This window comes from Corvus kubaryi, unplaced genomic scaffold (genome assembly GCF_017639235.1).
Source record: "Corvus kubaryi isolate FWS band 111438036 unplaced genomic scaffold, C.kubaryi_AGA036_p1.0 65078, whole genome shotgun sequence".
In the NCBI taxonomy this organism is placed as follows: Eukaryota; Metazoa; Chordata; class Aves; order Passeriformes; family Corvidae; genus Corvus; species Corvus kubaryi.
Genome location: NW_024581749.1, coordinates 50,181 through 65,871, shown reverse-complemented (window position 1 = coordinate 65,871; position 15,691 = coordinate 50,181). Strand labels below are relative to the sequence as shown.

The following is a 15,691-nucleotide window of genomic DNA, read 5'->3' as shown; positions in this document are numbered from 1 at the left end:
TCCTGAATCTATATGTCCCTTTTCACGTAACCAATCTCTCACAATAACTCACATGTGAGCAGAGAGACACCTCTTCCTAAATGGACTGAACAAAGTTATTTGGAAGTTGGCAGCTGTCTCTTTGTGATAATGTGTTCATAGCATGGGCAAGAGAGACTCCTCTTCCTAAATGGACTGAACAAAGTTATTACGGAAGTGGTAAACAGACTGAACATCTGAAGGGTTGTCTTTTTACATTGTCAGTGGGAGAAGGGAGGAAGGTGGGGGGAGGAGAAGAGTTCTGAAGGTGTATGATTTTTTTTTTTTTTCTTTTAGGTCTGCTAATAAACTTCTTTATATTCTTTCAAGTTTGGTGCCTGCTTTGCATTTCTCCTAATTCCTACCTCACAGAAGGTAAACAGTAATGAGTATTTTGGACCAGACCACTACACTAAATTGGTGTTTCCGCCCAGTTACAAACTGAACCCGCTACATAAGGGCACAAGGGCTGTTTACTGTCAACATCCAGTGTGTTAACCCTCCCTTTTTTCTTGCTGCTAACGAGGTTGTGGCTCAAGCTATTCTCATGCCCAGTAGTCCGCCACAGTATTACAACCCCTCTGTCTTCTGGGCTGAGGTAGTTGGGAATGACAAACCCATGCTTAATTGCAAACTGTCTTGCCAAGGCTCAGACATCAGCCTGGCAGGAATGATGGACATGGGAGCAGATGTGACAGTCATTTCCTCCCAGATTAGCCATCACACTGGGAGCTGCAGCTGGCAGAAGGTATCGTGACGGGTGTGGGGGGATCTATATCTGCCCAGAGAAGCAGAGCAGTTATCCAAATTGAGGGTCCAGAGGACAGATAGCATCCGTGCGTCTTTTGTAATTAACTCTGGGTTCACACTGTGGGGCAGGGATCTCATGTCCCAGTGGGGGGCTCGAGTCGAAATTCCATCTCAACCCCAGAATTTTTAATAAAGGCCACTGTGGAGCACCCCTTCCAGAAATTAAGTTGGATCTCTGACAAACATATCTGGACAGATCAGTGGCCTTTGGAAAAACACAAATTGAAGGCACTCACCGCACTTGTAGAGGAGCAATTGAAAAAGGGTAACATTGAACCCTCAAATAGCCCTTGGAACTCCCCGGTATTTGTAATCGAAAACCAGGGTAAGACAAGTGGCACCTCCTCCATGATTTGTGGAAAATAAATGCGGTCATTGAGGACATGGGACCCCTGCAGCCTGGAATGCCTTCAGCCTCTATGCTCCCTAGGCAGTGGAAGTTAGCAGTCATTGATATCAAGGACTGCTTCTTCCAGATCCCTCTCCACCCAGATGATGCAACTTGGTTTGCCTTCTCAGTACCTTCCATCAACCGAAAGGCTCCCATGCAGTGCTACCAGTGGTGAGTTTTACCGCAAGGCATGAAAAACTCACCCACCATCTGCCAGGGGTATGTTGCCCGCATTCTGCCCCCCATCAGAAAGTTAGCAGCAAAGGCAATAGTGCTCCACTACATGGATGATGTTTTGCTGTGTGCTCCCAACCAATCCTATTTAGACTGGACATTAGGGAAGGTAATCAAGGCCTTAGAGGCAAATGGATTTGGATCCAGGCTGAAAAGGTCCAGAAAACTCCATTTAAATACCTTGAACTGAAAATCCATGAACAGACTGTGGTTCCCCAACAAATTAAAATTAATGATAACCCTAAGACCTTGGAGGAACTCCATCAGCTCTGCGGGACCATAAATTGGGTGAGGCCGCTCCTAGGGCTGACGACAGAAGATCTTGCTCCTCTGTTCAACCTTCTGTGAGGGAAAGATGACCTCACATCACCTAGGTATCTAACAGAGGAGGCGAAGCAGGCCATCTGAAAGGTACAGGGAGCGCTGTCATCCCGGCAGGCACACCGCTGCGCCCCAAGTCTGTCTTTTCAATTTATTGTATTAGGGGAAATGCCATACCTTCACGGGCTGATATTTCAATGGGACGAGGTGCAGAGTGATCCCCTGTTAATCATCGAGTGGGTTTTTCTCTCGCACCAGCCCTCCAAAAGTATCACAATGCCAGAGGAGCTCATGGCTCAGTTGGTGATGAAAGCTAGATCCCACCTCCGCACCCTTGCAGGGTGTGACTTTACATGCATCTACCTACCATTGACAACTGATTCACTTGATAACCTCCTTCAAAACAACGTGCACCTCCAATTTGCTCTAGACAGGTACCCAGGCCAAATTTCTATACACCATCCAAAACACAGACTGTTTACTTTGGTCTTCAAACTGATTCCAAAAGAAATTCAAAGCCAAAAGCCATTAAATGCCCTGACAATCTTTTCAGATGGCTCTGGAGCTTCCTTCAAATCTGTAATCCCTTGGAAGGATCCTCGCACTCAGAAGGGGGAGGCCTATGTGCAGGTAGTCGAAGGATCCCAACAAGTTGCAGAACTTGCAGCCGTGGTCAGAGCATTTGAGAGGTTCAGTGAACCATTTAATTTGATAACTGATTTGGCCTATGTTGCAGGTGTAGTTTCCAGGGCAGAGAGAGCCTTACTAAAGGAGGTAGCAGACCCAAAAATTGACAACTTGCTTTCAAAACTGATTCAACTGATCTCCCACCGAAAGCAACCATTCTACATCATGCATGTGAGATCACACACTGACCTGCCAGGATTTATTGCAGAAGGGAACAGGAGAGCAGATGACCTAGCTATGCCAATTGAGTTAGCAAATCTGCCTAACAGATTCCAGCAAACCCAGCTGAGCCATGCAGTGTTCCATCAAAATGCTCCCGTTCTCATTCGAATGTTCTGCCTCACTCGAGACCAAGCAAAAACTATTTTGGTGACATGCCCCGACTGCCAAAAATATCAGCTTCCATCATTAGGTCAGGGGGTTAACCCCCCAGGCCTAGGCAATTGCAAGGTATGGCAAACAGATGTCACTCACTTCCCCCAATTTGGCCACCAAAAATATATTCATGTTTCTGTGGATACCTTTTCCAGAGCAACCTTCGCCTCAGTCCACCGTGGAGAGAAGGCCAAAGATGTTGTCAACCACTTAGTCCAGGCCTTTGCTGTGTTGGGGACACCAAAGAAAATAAAAACTGACAATAGCCCAATGTACACCTCCGCAGAATTAAAAAGATGCATGAATGAGTGGGGTATGGATCACATCACTGGCATCCCTCACTCGCCCACAGGCCAAGCCATTGTGGAAAGGAAGCATCAAACACTAAAAAGACTGTTAGAACAACAAAAAGGTGGCAATGAGATCGCTGCCCCCATCATAAGACTTTCCAAAGCATTGTTCACTTTGAACTTTTTAAACTGTTCCTATGAGGAACCTGACCCTCCCATCATGAGACACTTCACTGATTCCTAGGTTGTAACTTTTATATTTTCCTGATTCTGTACTGCTTAGAGTGTAACTCTGAGGTTTCTTGTAGCTTGCTAATTTCTGCTCACTTGTGCTAGGTAGACATAACAAAGCCTCTCCAGGCCTGCTCTCCAAGGTCACCCAGACCATCCTAGGCCCAAAAGTATAATCCAAAGAGCTTCTAAGGGGGCCAAGTGGAGGGGAAATTACATCACTGAACTGAAGCTTTAATTGGAGAATTAACCCTAATACGCAAATGAACCAAACCTATAAAGGTGTGAAGAACTCGTGACCTATCGTCTATCTTGGGGTCCATTTTTGGCAATAGCCTGTGGCTCCCAGGGTGTACCTTTGAAGGCCTTTCACATAAATACCTATTTTATTCTTTTACTCCTGTCCAGTCTCTGTTTCTGGGAGGCCTCTTAAGGGTCAGATTTTTGGCACCACCAGAAGGGACAACGAGGCTTCCAAAAATCCTCTGGGACTCAGAAAGATCCAGCTCAGCTCCCCCTGTCTCTGCCAGTACCCAGGGGGGCAGTTGCAGCAGTCCAGGAGGCAGAGGAGCTCCAAGAGCCCAGAAATGTCTCCAGATCCAGCACAGAGGCATGTGAGTAACTGAATAAAGGTGGTATTCTGTTGTTAACACGTGAATTAGGTGTTAAGAGATCTCTTATAGTTAGTTTGGGGACTCGGGAGGGTCCAAGGGGGTTTCCTTTGGTGTTTCCCCTTTCTGTTAGCTTGGTAGCTCGTGAGAGCTTGTCAGGGAACGTTCCATTCAGGGATTTAATTTTCCCTCTGTTAGTTTGTTCCTGCCTTGTGAAAAGGTTAAGGAGGATTGTAGCCGGCACCCTTTGGCACACAGCCAGGCGGTGCAAAGGCTTAGGGCTTGGATTGTACTTCCACCCACAGTTTGTATGCCTGGGGTTTGAATCCTACCTTCTTTAGTTTTCTCTCCTTGCTTTATAGAGTGTTTTTAGATCTTGTTGCTTTACTTTCGTGAATTTTCTGTTTATAAGCATAAAACCATGGGTGGTAATATTTCTTGTATGGGGACTGAAGTACCACCAAACACCTCTTTAAAATTTGTATTAGATAACTGGGCAAAGTTGATTGGCAAAGATAAAACCCTTACAAAAGCAGAATTAATTAGGCTTTCTACATTGATTTGGCCAGCTTACAGGTTGAATAACTGGCAGAAATGGCCGCAATATGGCACTCTGGATGAAGAATTAATATTGAGTTTAATATCGTATCATCGAAGAGACCACTGTTTCTTAGAACTAGAGTATGCGAAGCTTTTCTTGGCTGCTTCTAAGTTACAAATACCTAAGAAAGAGCATATACTATTTTTAAGGAGAAAAGAGAAAAAGGTTAAGAAGTCTATGTTGGACCTGACAAAGGGGGAAGACATGGAAATGGATTTAATTGCTCCCGCCTTGAGATCGGGCCCCCTTCCCCCTCTTCCTCTTCCTCCTCCTTTTCAGCCAACATGGGTCCTAGGGGCGGGGAGGGGAGGACAGGCAGCTGTAGATGGATTCTGGCCAGTGAGGGAAGAGAAGGGGGGGGCGGACTGGCCACCCCAGCCACCTCCTGCGGACTTGGGAGACTTCCCAGCTGTGACTCAGGCTCTGGCAGGGCCTCACCTGAAAAGAGAAGATGATTGGCCGTGGCAGCCTCGGAGGGCGTTTGCGTCTTCAGTGGCTTCTGCTCTCTCCCCCCCTCCCCTCTGGTCCCTCTGGGGGGGAGGAGCTGAGGGGAGGGGACAGCTAGCGTCTGCAGCCTACAGCACCGCCCTTAGAGGAGGAGTCGGGGGGCAGGACTTTCCACCAGAGGGGCAGGGAGGGAACTTCCCGCAGGGGGAGGGGGGGGTAGTGTTCCTCCCTCTTCCAGGAGTTCTTGTTACCATGACAACGCCGTGCGCCGAGCGGCTGGCTCAGGAGATTATGTCATGGAAGCGTGCAGGCCCAGCGATGCTGCCCAGTCCCTGCGACGGAGCCGGTCCCTCGCAGTGATACCAGGTACTAGAGCGGGCAGGGGCAAACCTGACACACAATCAGACAGCTCCCACACAGAGAGTTCCTCTGAAGAAGAAGATGAGATAGCTGCTTTAAGCAGGCGAAAGAGGGGAAAGACAGCAAGAAAAACAATAAGGGAGTGAAGCCCAATTGTTACATGGACCAGAACAAAAAAGGAGCCAGTTTTACAACCCCCTCTGAGGCAAGCTGTGGGTAATCAAGGACCAGCCTATATAAAGGTTCTGTACTCCCTCATAGAGTTAGAAGAATGGAAGAGTACAGTGGGAGAATATAAAGAAAATCCAGACAAAGTGGCTACTTTGGTACAAAGAGCAATTCAAACACAGAACCCTGACTGGAGTGATTTGGTAGTTATGATAGATGCACTGCTTGATCCCACTGAAAAGCAGATGGTGAACAAAGTTATTGTAGACTCTGTGGAATCAGGCATAGCTAATGGGACGCTACAAGGTACAGTTGCAGATAATTTTCCAACAGATGATCCAAGGTGGGACCCAAATGTGCCAGCAGATATGCAAAGATTAAAATGGTATCAAGATCTCATAGTATATGGATTAAAGCATGGTGTCCCTAAAGCTCTCAGCTGGGCAAAGCTTTATGAAGTGAAGCAAGGTCCTAATGAAACTCCTTCTGATTTTTTGAATAGGTTAAGAGAAGCTGCTATCAGATTCACACACATAAATCCTGATACAACAGAAGGGGCCCTTTATTGGGCTTATTTATTTATGGGTCAGGCTTCAAATGATATAAGGAGAAAGTTGCAAAAGTTAGAAGGGGTTCAAGACATGAATAAAATGTTAGAAGTAGCCTGGAGAGCGTTTCGAGATAAGAGACTGCAGTGACAAAGGTAAGCCCTGTCCCAGGAGGAAGGATGGTCAGGAAAAGACATCTAAGAAAGCCTCTCCCCCTAGGGACAAAGACACATGCGCTTATTGCAAGAAGAAAAGGCATTGGAAAGCTGACTGTCTGATGCTGAAGAAGACACCCCCAGTTCCACAGCTCCCATTGGAACGAAACTCAAGCTCAGAATGATGGGGACCAGAGGCTTCTACCCCAGCAGAGCCATAGGTTACAGACAGGCTGGGGAAAAATGATATAGAATTTCTGGTAGACAGCAGCGCGGCATATTCTGTGTTGAATACTTTAGAAGGGAAACTGAGTCACGAAACTGTTCATGTGGTTGGGGCAACAGGGGTAACTGAAACACAGCCTTTCTTCCAACCTTTGAAATTTAAACTGGGGAAGCATTGGGTAACTCATCAATTTCTTTATATGCCCAACTCCCCTAAACCATTGCTGGGGAGGGATTTGTTAGAAAAATTGGAAGCCGAAATTAAATTAGAAGAGGGGAGGGCATTCGAGTTATCATTCCAGAAACTAAATTTGTCGAAGTTGCTGCACTTTTTATACAGGACAGATGTGGCAAAATCCCTATTGAAGTCGAAAATGCTGTCAATCCATTTGTGTGGGCCAGTGATGTTCCAGGAAGATCCAAACAGGCAGAACCAGTGAGCATTGCACTCAAACCAGGAGCTACACTGGTAAAAACAATATCCTTTAAAATTAGAGAGTCACAAAGGACTGGCACCTATAATTGAAAAATTCCTCCACCATGGGTTATTAGTGCAATGTGAGTCCAGGTATAACACGCCAATGCTTTCAGTGAAGAAAGCTGATGGTAAAAGTTATCGGTTAGTCTAAGATTTTAGGGCAATTAACAAAATTACAGAGGACATACATCCAGTGGTAGCAAACCCTTATACACTTTTGACCACACTGACAGATGAATTAGGGTGGTTGTTCCGGTTTGGCCAAATTTAGTAATATATCCTCTGAGAGAAGGCACAACCACCCCTCCCCCACCAGGTTCGGAAAAAAATAAGTTTTCCTCAAAGGAAAGTGAAGGAGATAAAACTATTTATTTAACAAACACACGGGAAAGGAAAATAATGCTAAATAATAAAATCTCTCTCTGTGGAGGAAAAAACCTGGGAAAGTGTTAGAGTCCTCCCTTTGTTCTTCTCGGAGCTGGGGCTTGGCCCAGGGCCAGGCCCTCTGTGCCCGGTGGAAAGTCCTCCCAATGTGCTCTGATGTTAAAGCAATCAAGCAGTCCAGTAGAAAAGGGGAAAAAAATCCGAAATTCCAGGGAAGGAAAATTCAACTCTCAGCCTCTCTCCAGAGAAAAAGCAGCTGAACCACTGGCCAAAAACTGTCCCAGGAGCAGCAAGCCGGGTGCTTCCTCCCTCCCCTGCCACAGCTGGGAAACAAATTGCTATCTGTGTGTGACCTTGAACAAGATGCAAACTGCTTTGAAAAAGTTTTGCTCAGTTTCTTCCTTCCCCCTCTCAGGCTCAGTTTAGAGGCATCGAAAGGCACAAAAATTAATTTCTGGGCATAGGCAGCGATATGGGATACACATCATAAGGTCACCCCAAGACAGTGGTTTACTGTTGTGGACCTAAAAGATGCCTTTTTCTGCATTCCTGTGCATAAAAACAGCCAGGAGCTTTCTGCTTTCGAGTGGGAAAACCCTGAAACAGGAAGGAAAAGTCAGCTTACTTGGACAGTCTTACCCCAGGATTTCAAGAATAGCCCAACAATATTTGGAAACCAGCTAGCAAAAGAATTAGAAGATTGGAGGAGACAAGAGCCAGGAGGGGTTATCCTTCTGTATGTTGATGACATTTTGATTGCAGCTAAAACCAGAGATGACTGCATCCAATTCACACTAAGCTTTTAAACTTTTTGGGACAGAGTGGTTACAGAGTTTCCAAAGACGAAGTGCGGATTGCCAAGGAAGCAGTAGTTTATTTGGGACTTGAGATCTTCTGTGGACATCGACAACTCAGCAAGGAACGGAAAGAAGCCATCTGCCAACTTCCAGAGCCCCACACCGTGAGAGAAATGCAAGCCTTTCTGGGAATGGTAGGTTGGTGTCATTTATGGATAGCAAATTATGGGTTGTTGGTGAAACCTTTATATGGAGCAATAAAAGCAGCTGAAAATGGCATTATAATTTGGACTGAAAGCACAAGGGCTGCATTTAAACAGCTAAAACATTCTCTAATGTCAGCTCCAGCACTGGGCTTACCAGACTTGACTAAGCCTTTTAAACTTTTTACACGAGAGACTGAATGTGGCACTGGGCATATTAGCACAGTGCCTTGGAAGCCAATGGAGGGCTGTGGCCTACTTTTCCAAACAGCTAGACAATGTTAACCAAGGGTGGCCTGGGTGTTTGAAGGCCGTGGCGGCTATGGTCATCCTGATTCAAGAGGCTCGGAAACTCACCCTTAGACAACATACAACACATTGTAGTGTGGCGGGGTCTCCCCCCCCCCCCCCTTTAACCCCTAGGAGAGGGGCCCTGAGGGGAGACATGGGGTTTCCCTGCCCCTGGTCAGCCTCGTTGGTTGTTTTGTGTTCCCCTGTGCGGGCAAGGACCCTCGGGTCCCGTGACTGTAACAGTTCCTCGGCAGAGCCCTGGCCATGCGGCTGGAGAAGTAAACATCTCTGAAACATCTACCAAGAATCTGTCCACATATATATTTCTTTTCCACAAGACTCCTGGTTTGATATATGCGTGTTACAGTAATCCCCGCTGTAACAAATGGTAGATAATGCGGACAGAACAATCCCCGATCCCTAAGCGACTGATTTGTGTGAGTAAACCCTAGAAACTTTGGATTCCTCTTCTTGTTTTTGTTTTGCTATTCCATATCTAAACTATGGAAGAACTGTGGGAGGACTCTTGGCTTTCAGAGCCGCATATGGACATTTATCTTAAACTTGAAAAGATTATTGAAAAATTATTTGTAAATTTTAGCTTGATTCAAGCTCAAAAAGAAGAAACATTTCCTTTCATGGTTGTTTAAGAACTTTTTCTATGTTTCTTGGGATTTAATTCTTACCAAAGACTTTTGGAACACTGTTTGGAAACAGTTAATTTTTGAGTCAAAATACATGCCAATGGAAGAATATTTTCGTGAATATTATTTAATTACCGAGACTGTTGAGCAATGTCAGCTGTGTCCTGGCGAACGGAAGCCTGGCTCAGGGACCGTGCGGCCTCGGCCACGTGCGCCAGGCACTCTGCGAGCAGCAGTGAGGCAGTTCCCACGCATGGGTGGAGCCACGCGAGCCGCAGTGTCGGTGGTGGAGCGAGGCGCAGCAGGAGCAGTGGCACCTGGAGGTGCCCGCCCGGCCCCGCGCAGCGCATGGTGGAGCGAGCCCCGTAACGCCCGACCGAGAGGGGCGGCGCGCGGGCGGCGGCTGGCGACAGTGGTGGTGGAGCGGAGCTGTGCCCAGCCGAAACATGCGCTGGAGCAGAGTGAGGGGGGGTCATCGCCTGGGGGCCCGGCTGAGATGCAGTGCCTGGCAGTGGCAGCGAAGCTGCGACCAGAGGAGGCGACGCACGGAGAACTGAGCGGCGCGGCCCGGCCCGGCCCACGCAGCCCCGAACGCGACCCCGGGAAGAGCGCGCAGGCACCAGCAGCCCCGACAATTCCAACACGGGAGCGACCAAAGGAGAGAGCAAAGACGCAGCGAGACAGAAAACAGCAGCTACTCGGAAAAAGGAAAAGATCATAGTAGCTAAGACCTTAGGGATAGTAAAATGGTATAATGTTAAGCAAAATTATGGTTTTATAACAAGGTGTGACAACCAGCAAGACATATTCGTGCAGAGAACTGCTATTAAAAAGAATAACCCTGAAAAATGCATCCCAAGCTTGGGAGATGGAGAGGTGGTAGAATTCAAAATTATACAAGGTAGAAAAGGGTTACAAGCATCGCAGGTCACTGGGCCTGATGGTGTTCCTGTAAAAGGCAGTATATATGCAAAAAATCGTAGTCATGTTAGACAATATCTCCATTGTAAGCCCCCCCTACAGTCTCCCTTTCCTAATCCCACCTTTCCCTTTTACCCTATGTCCTATTACCCCCAGTGTATTCCCAATCCGTTTTTTCATCCATAGTTTCCCTCACAAAACCATGCTTTTGCCAATTGTTTCCCCAAAAATCGCTTTCCAATGCCGAGTGGGGGATGAAAAGGGGGACGGAAGAAGTTAAACTCTCTCCTGCCTCAGTTTCCCCACAAAGCATGCTCAGAGAGTTCTGTCTTCCTTCTGTCAGCCCTACAGAATCTGTTTGGACATTTAAAGACTCAGGAGGGTGGCTTGTTTTGTTTTGAAACTGTTCTTGTTATGTTTATCCAGTTGTTTTCATTCTCCTTCTATTAAAATAAAACAGGTGAGGTGTTGGGGTCTCCTCCCCTGCCATGTAGCCCTGGGAGAGGGGCCCTGAGGGCACAGACACGGGGTTTCCCTGCCCCTGCTCAGCCTCGTTCCCATTGGTTGGTTTGTGTTCCCTGCGCGGGCAGAAGGACCCTTGGTCAGGTGACTGTGACAGTTCCTCGGCAGAGCTCCGGCCATGCGGCTGGAGAAATAAACATCTCTCTGAAACAGCTATCAAGAATCTGTCTGTCCATATATATTTCCTTTCCACAGGACTCCTGGTTTGATATATGTATGTTGCAGTATCCCCGCTGCAACATTTCTCCTCAGGGCTTCTCTCAATATATTCCCTGCCCTGCCTGTATTTTTGCTTGGGATTGCCCTGATCCCTGATGCAGGACATTATACTTGGCCTTGCTGAACTTCATGAGATTGGCACAGACCCACCTCTCAAGCCTGTCAAGGTCCCTCTGGATGACATCGAATCATTGACCACAACCCTTTAAGTGTGACCATCCAGCCAATTCCTTATTCGATGGGTGGTCCATCCATCAGATCCTTGTGTTTGCAGTACAGAGACAAAGATGTCATGCAGAACAGTGTCAGATTTCAGGAATGCAGTCAAGATATATCCTACTGTGTGTTGCATCACATTAATTTTGCTAATTTTTCTGTTCGTCTTTTCTTTGTCATTTCTACAGTGCTTGTAGTGCAAATATGACCTGTGGAATTTTGTACCTGAGGATGCTCCAGAAGCAGTACACTCCCAAAACATCAGGGATCCTCTTCTGGATGGAAAGCAGTGTGCCCTAGGTTACAATGTAAGATGTAACCACAAGCATGTATTCTATTATCATCTTCACAAGCTGTTAAAGCAGGTGGGGCAATGTTTGTTATCTCCTACCATGATTCATCCTTGAAAAGTCCCTCTGGGAGCTATCTCAGTTTAATGGGCAATCAAGAACCCACGCATGACTCATAGAATTACGTCAACCCATTGTAAAATGCTCCACCCAGGGGGAGGAACCAAGCATTCCCACCTTGATATAATCTGGGGTTTGGAACAGTATAAGCAGCCCTTACCTATGGGACTCCTGGAGGATGAGAGCTACATCACTGGACCTTCAGGTGAAGACCAGACCCTTTTCTACAGGATCACTGCTTCAACAGGACCACTTCATCTAGTCTGCTACTACCACCCTGACTAACATGGTGTCAGGCTGTATCCTGACTCTGTTAGTGTTCTTGTACTATTGCATTTATTTTAATTTTCCTATTAAATTATAATTCTGATTAGTGATCTCCCACTGGTTTTTTTTCAAACTAGGACACAGTGACAATCCAAAATATAGCAGGTTCTTCAGTCTGAAATCAGGAAGCACTTTTTCTGCTCTATTCCATTAAGAGATAGAGATGGGAACAGTCTTGCATCCAAAAGGTAAATTACAGTAGATTTAGACAGGGGATTTGCTCTGTGCCTTAGCAGTCATTTTTTTTTCCCCCAGCATCTCAGCTGGACAGCTTAGGTGGGAGGTGTGGATGGCTGATGGTTTTTGATTGTAAGGGCTCAAGGTGCAGAAATAAGGACACCTTTGCTTGTTGTTTCCGGAAGAAAGCGTATGGTCAAAGTCAGATTGAAACATTGCAACATACAGAGGTAATGGGAAGGCACTGTTTTTTGAGACTTAAAATATGTTCATGTGCATGTCTTTCCACATGAACATACCCCCAAGTAGTGATGGAAGTTCTTCTGGGATCTTTGAATTCAGAGATCTCTGTTGATCAGGCTGCTCCCCGTAGCTTGAGGAGCTACTTTAACTGCAGGTGATGTTGGTGTATTTTCAAAAGAGTGGGGGGGAGGAAAAGGAAAAGAACTGAGTGTTTCAAGACTTGTTGTTTTCAAATACTAGAGTGTTTGGGACTAGTCACCTGTTATAGATATGAATCTTATGGTTCCCACAGGACTTATGTCTGAACAATACCTAAAATCTATAGTCTATTCTAATACATACCCACAATTCCCAAATGGCCAGGAGCTTTGCTTTGAGCTTCTGCTTGCTTGAGCCATAACTTACCAGACGCTTGTGATACAGAGCAGTATAACATCCTTTGAGCTGACTAAGGCACACCAGTAACTGAATTCACACTGTAGATAGAAGTTCAGTTTCTCCTCTTCTGCCACTTTCTGTCAGTGACTTTAAAGCTCCACCCGCAGTGCAGTAAATAATAGCTGAAAGGCAGAAATATCTGAAACCACTCCAGCTGTTTTCAAAATGATTGTGTGGCTATGCCCTGAGAGAGCTGAACACATGATGGCAGCAGGATGCTACCTACAGCTGAGTGTGGATGGTGGAAATCCTAGACCATAACAACACGACTATTTCTGGTAGTTTAATTAACTTATAAAAAGGGGATATTTGTGGAGATCCACCATCTTTGAGGAACTGCTTCTAGTTCTAGGTCACAACAGTAAAAATTCACATTAAGGTAATTGCATCCATGGAGACTTATTTGTATGCTTGCCACCATGTCCAATTTACATTTGGGACAAGAAGAAGAAACTCTATCATAAATGATGTGAGGAATCTGATTTTAAATATTACCTGTGCAATTTTACAGGTGCTTCTCACTTCTTAAGGAAAGTGTTACAAGAAATTAGGAAAAATCACCACTGAAATCACCTCCTCCATCAAGCATTAGTGCTGTCTTTGACAGTCCTGAGGAGTCCTAGGCAATTTAGTTACATGTCATACAGCATCTGAGGTTCTTTACACCTCAGAATAATTTTCAGATCTTTCTCTCTATCCTTTTTCCTATAATTCTACTTTATAGAAAATTCACCTCTTTAGGGTAGAGTGAGAAGCACTGCAAGGAACTTTCCACTAAAATTTAAAATCCTATCCAGATTTTAAATATAAAGTGGTGGCTCACCATTCTAATTTATCACAACTCAAAGCCAGTCTTATCAACAGGATTTCTTAATCTGTAAACCACTTATGTGCCTGCTAAAATGTTTGCTGGAAAAAAAGGAATCTTTCTGCATGCCTCCAGATTCAAAATATTCAACATAAGGTGACTTTCAAAAATCAGATAATTCTTTGCAACTAGACTCCTGTCACTTAGTCTGTGCGCTTCTTAACCATAGATTTGCTGCCAGATACAGGCATATTTGTCTTACCTAAATACAAAGACAAGGTCAAATTTTCTCATATTGTAAACTTTTTAGACTTTGATCAGGCAAAAGTTTAAAATTTCTACCTACCTACATATAAGTCAGCTGCAGAGTTTTAATTAACAAAATGATTCCATTATATCTTTAATTGTAGATCACATAGAAGAAGTATAAATTTTGAGGTAGCAAAAAGAAAATATAAAGAAATATGGAATCGTAGGATCATTAAGGTTGGAAAAGACTTCAAGATTGAGTGCAACCACTAATCTAACACTGCCAGGTCCACCACTGAGCCATGTCCCTAAGCACCACATTTTCATGATTTTTTGCTTTACAGAAGAATCTGAGGATCTTGAAAGACTTTAGGATTTGTAAATCTGAGTAAGAAGTAGGAGGCTATACTACCAGAAAACCCGGCTGATCTGTCAGGTGGCAACCTGTTGCTGCCTTCAAACTATTGCTTGCATCATGCTCAAATAAGCTCTAGCCACCTAGTTTTGATCTGAGACTTGGCATCCCACAAACCAGTCTATTTCAGCAATAAAGCCAAATGAGCACTGCAGCACCCATTATAAGGAACTGTTTCATTTCCTTCTAATGAACTCTGTAATATTATTGGCTCACATCAATGTCTGCCCAAGAGGTTGTCATTCTGAATGGAGAAATAGGAGCTCCTAGGTAGAATTTTTTTAGCTTTCAAACAGACGCATACATCATCTGGATGATACACAAATATCCTGGCTTAAGGAACAAGTAGGTCCTTGAGGACTGGCACTAAGGAAACTTGGTTTCCTATTAAACAAAAGACTGAGTAATGCTTTCCCCATTTATATGATTTGTCTCAAGTGTGTATTCTCTAGTGCCTAGTATAGAGAATGGTCCTACGTTTGCAGGATTTGTAAGATTCTCCCCCTGGTGCCTTATTTCAGTCTTTCCCACAGTTACAGAATAATCAGTCTTGCTGCTCTCCCCCAGTTTATTTATGGACTAGTAACTTTAAGAGTTTCATTTTCTTCAAGATTTCCACTGTTACCATTCTAATTTGGTTTAAAATTTACCAAATTTGTTTTAAATTACTTTTATAAAAAAAGTTTTTGAAGGCAAGCCAAGTGATCATACACAACTTCTTTCCACAAAATAACAGAATAAAAATAGCTTTCCTTAAAGTTTTAATTTGTGTCTTATGAAAACAAGACCTGATAGTTACACAAAATAATTTTCTAACAAGTGCAAGCATTCTGCTAAAGATTTTTACTTGGATTTCAAAAAGCTTTTGGAAAGGTCCTTCTCTAAAGGCACTTGAAAGGAGCCAAATCACCACAGAGTGGTTAGTTTGTTTTTTTCTTTTTTGGGGAATAACAAAGCAAAAAAGAGGAAATAAGGGACAGTATTAAAAACATCTGGTTTTAAAGTGAAATGTTATCCCAAATATACCCCAGGAATCACTGCTGAGACCCAGATACTTGAATTGAATATGCACAATCTGAAGCAGTGAGGTGAAGAATTTTTCAAGTCATGCAAATTATTCAGACTTGTCAAACAAACTGATCAAGAACTATGTGACAATAATGAATAACCAGGCAATGGAATGGCAGATACAACCTGATGGTGATAAATCTAAAAGAGGGTCATAATCTTATTTATCTAATCCCAACAATGGGCTCTATATTGCTTAATTACCTCTCAGGAAAGAGACCTTGGTGTAACAACAGTGATATACCCACGTATTAAACCTTATGTGCAATGTTGCACACTTTATCCCAAAGAGAGGAAGTTTCCTTTACAGAAAAAGGATAAAGGATACAGAGAAGAGATAATGACTTGACAACTTACCCTGAAAAGAAATACAGAGATATTTGTATGATTAATATACCTTCATTGCTTT

General features: G+C 44.5%; 1 protein-coding gene across 4 annotated transcripts; it reads left to right on the top strand.

Annotated features, from left to right (window-relative positions):
- The first annotated feature begins 3,712 nt into the window (after window positions 1-3,712).
- On the top strand, window positions 3,713-14,351 carry LOC121672997. Of its 4 annotated transcripts, none has more exons than XR_006019096.1 (3): window positions 3,713-3,971; window positions 8,155-8,325; window positions 11,336-14,351. XR_006019096.1 is itself a non-coding variant. In XM_042045988.1 (2 exons), the coding sequence occupies exon 1, from the start codon at window positions 4,390-4,392 to the stop codon at window positions 5,374-5,376; it is 987 nt and encodes a 328-aa protein (XP_041901922.1). In that variant the 5' UTR covers window positions 3,999-4,389; the 3' UTR covers window positions 5,377-5,382; window positions 11,336-14,351. The 4 variants fall into 4 exon arrangements, 1 of the variants encoding a protein (XP_041901922.1); XR_006019094.1 differs by lacking the exon at window positions 3,713-3,971 and adding an exon at window positions 3,999-5,382; XR_006019095.1 differs by lacking the exon at window positions 3,713-3,971 and adding an exon at window positions 3,999-5,382 and having other exon boundaries at window positions 8,155-8,329.
- The last annotated feature ends 1,340 nt before the right edge of the window (window positions 14,352-15,691 follow it).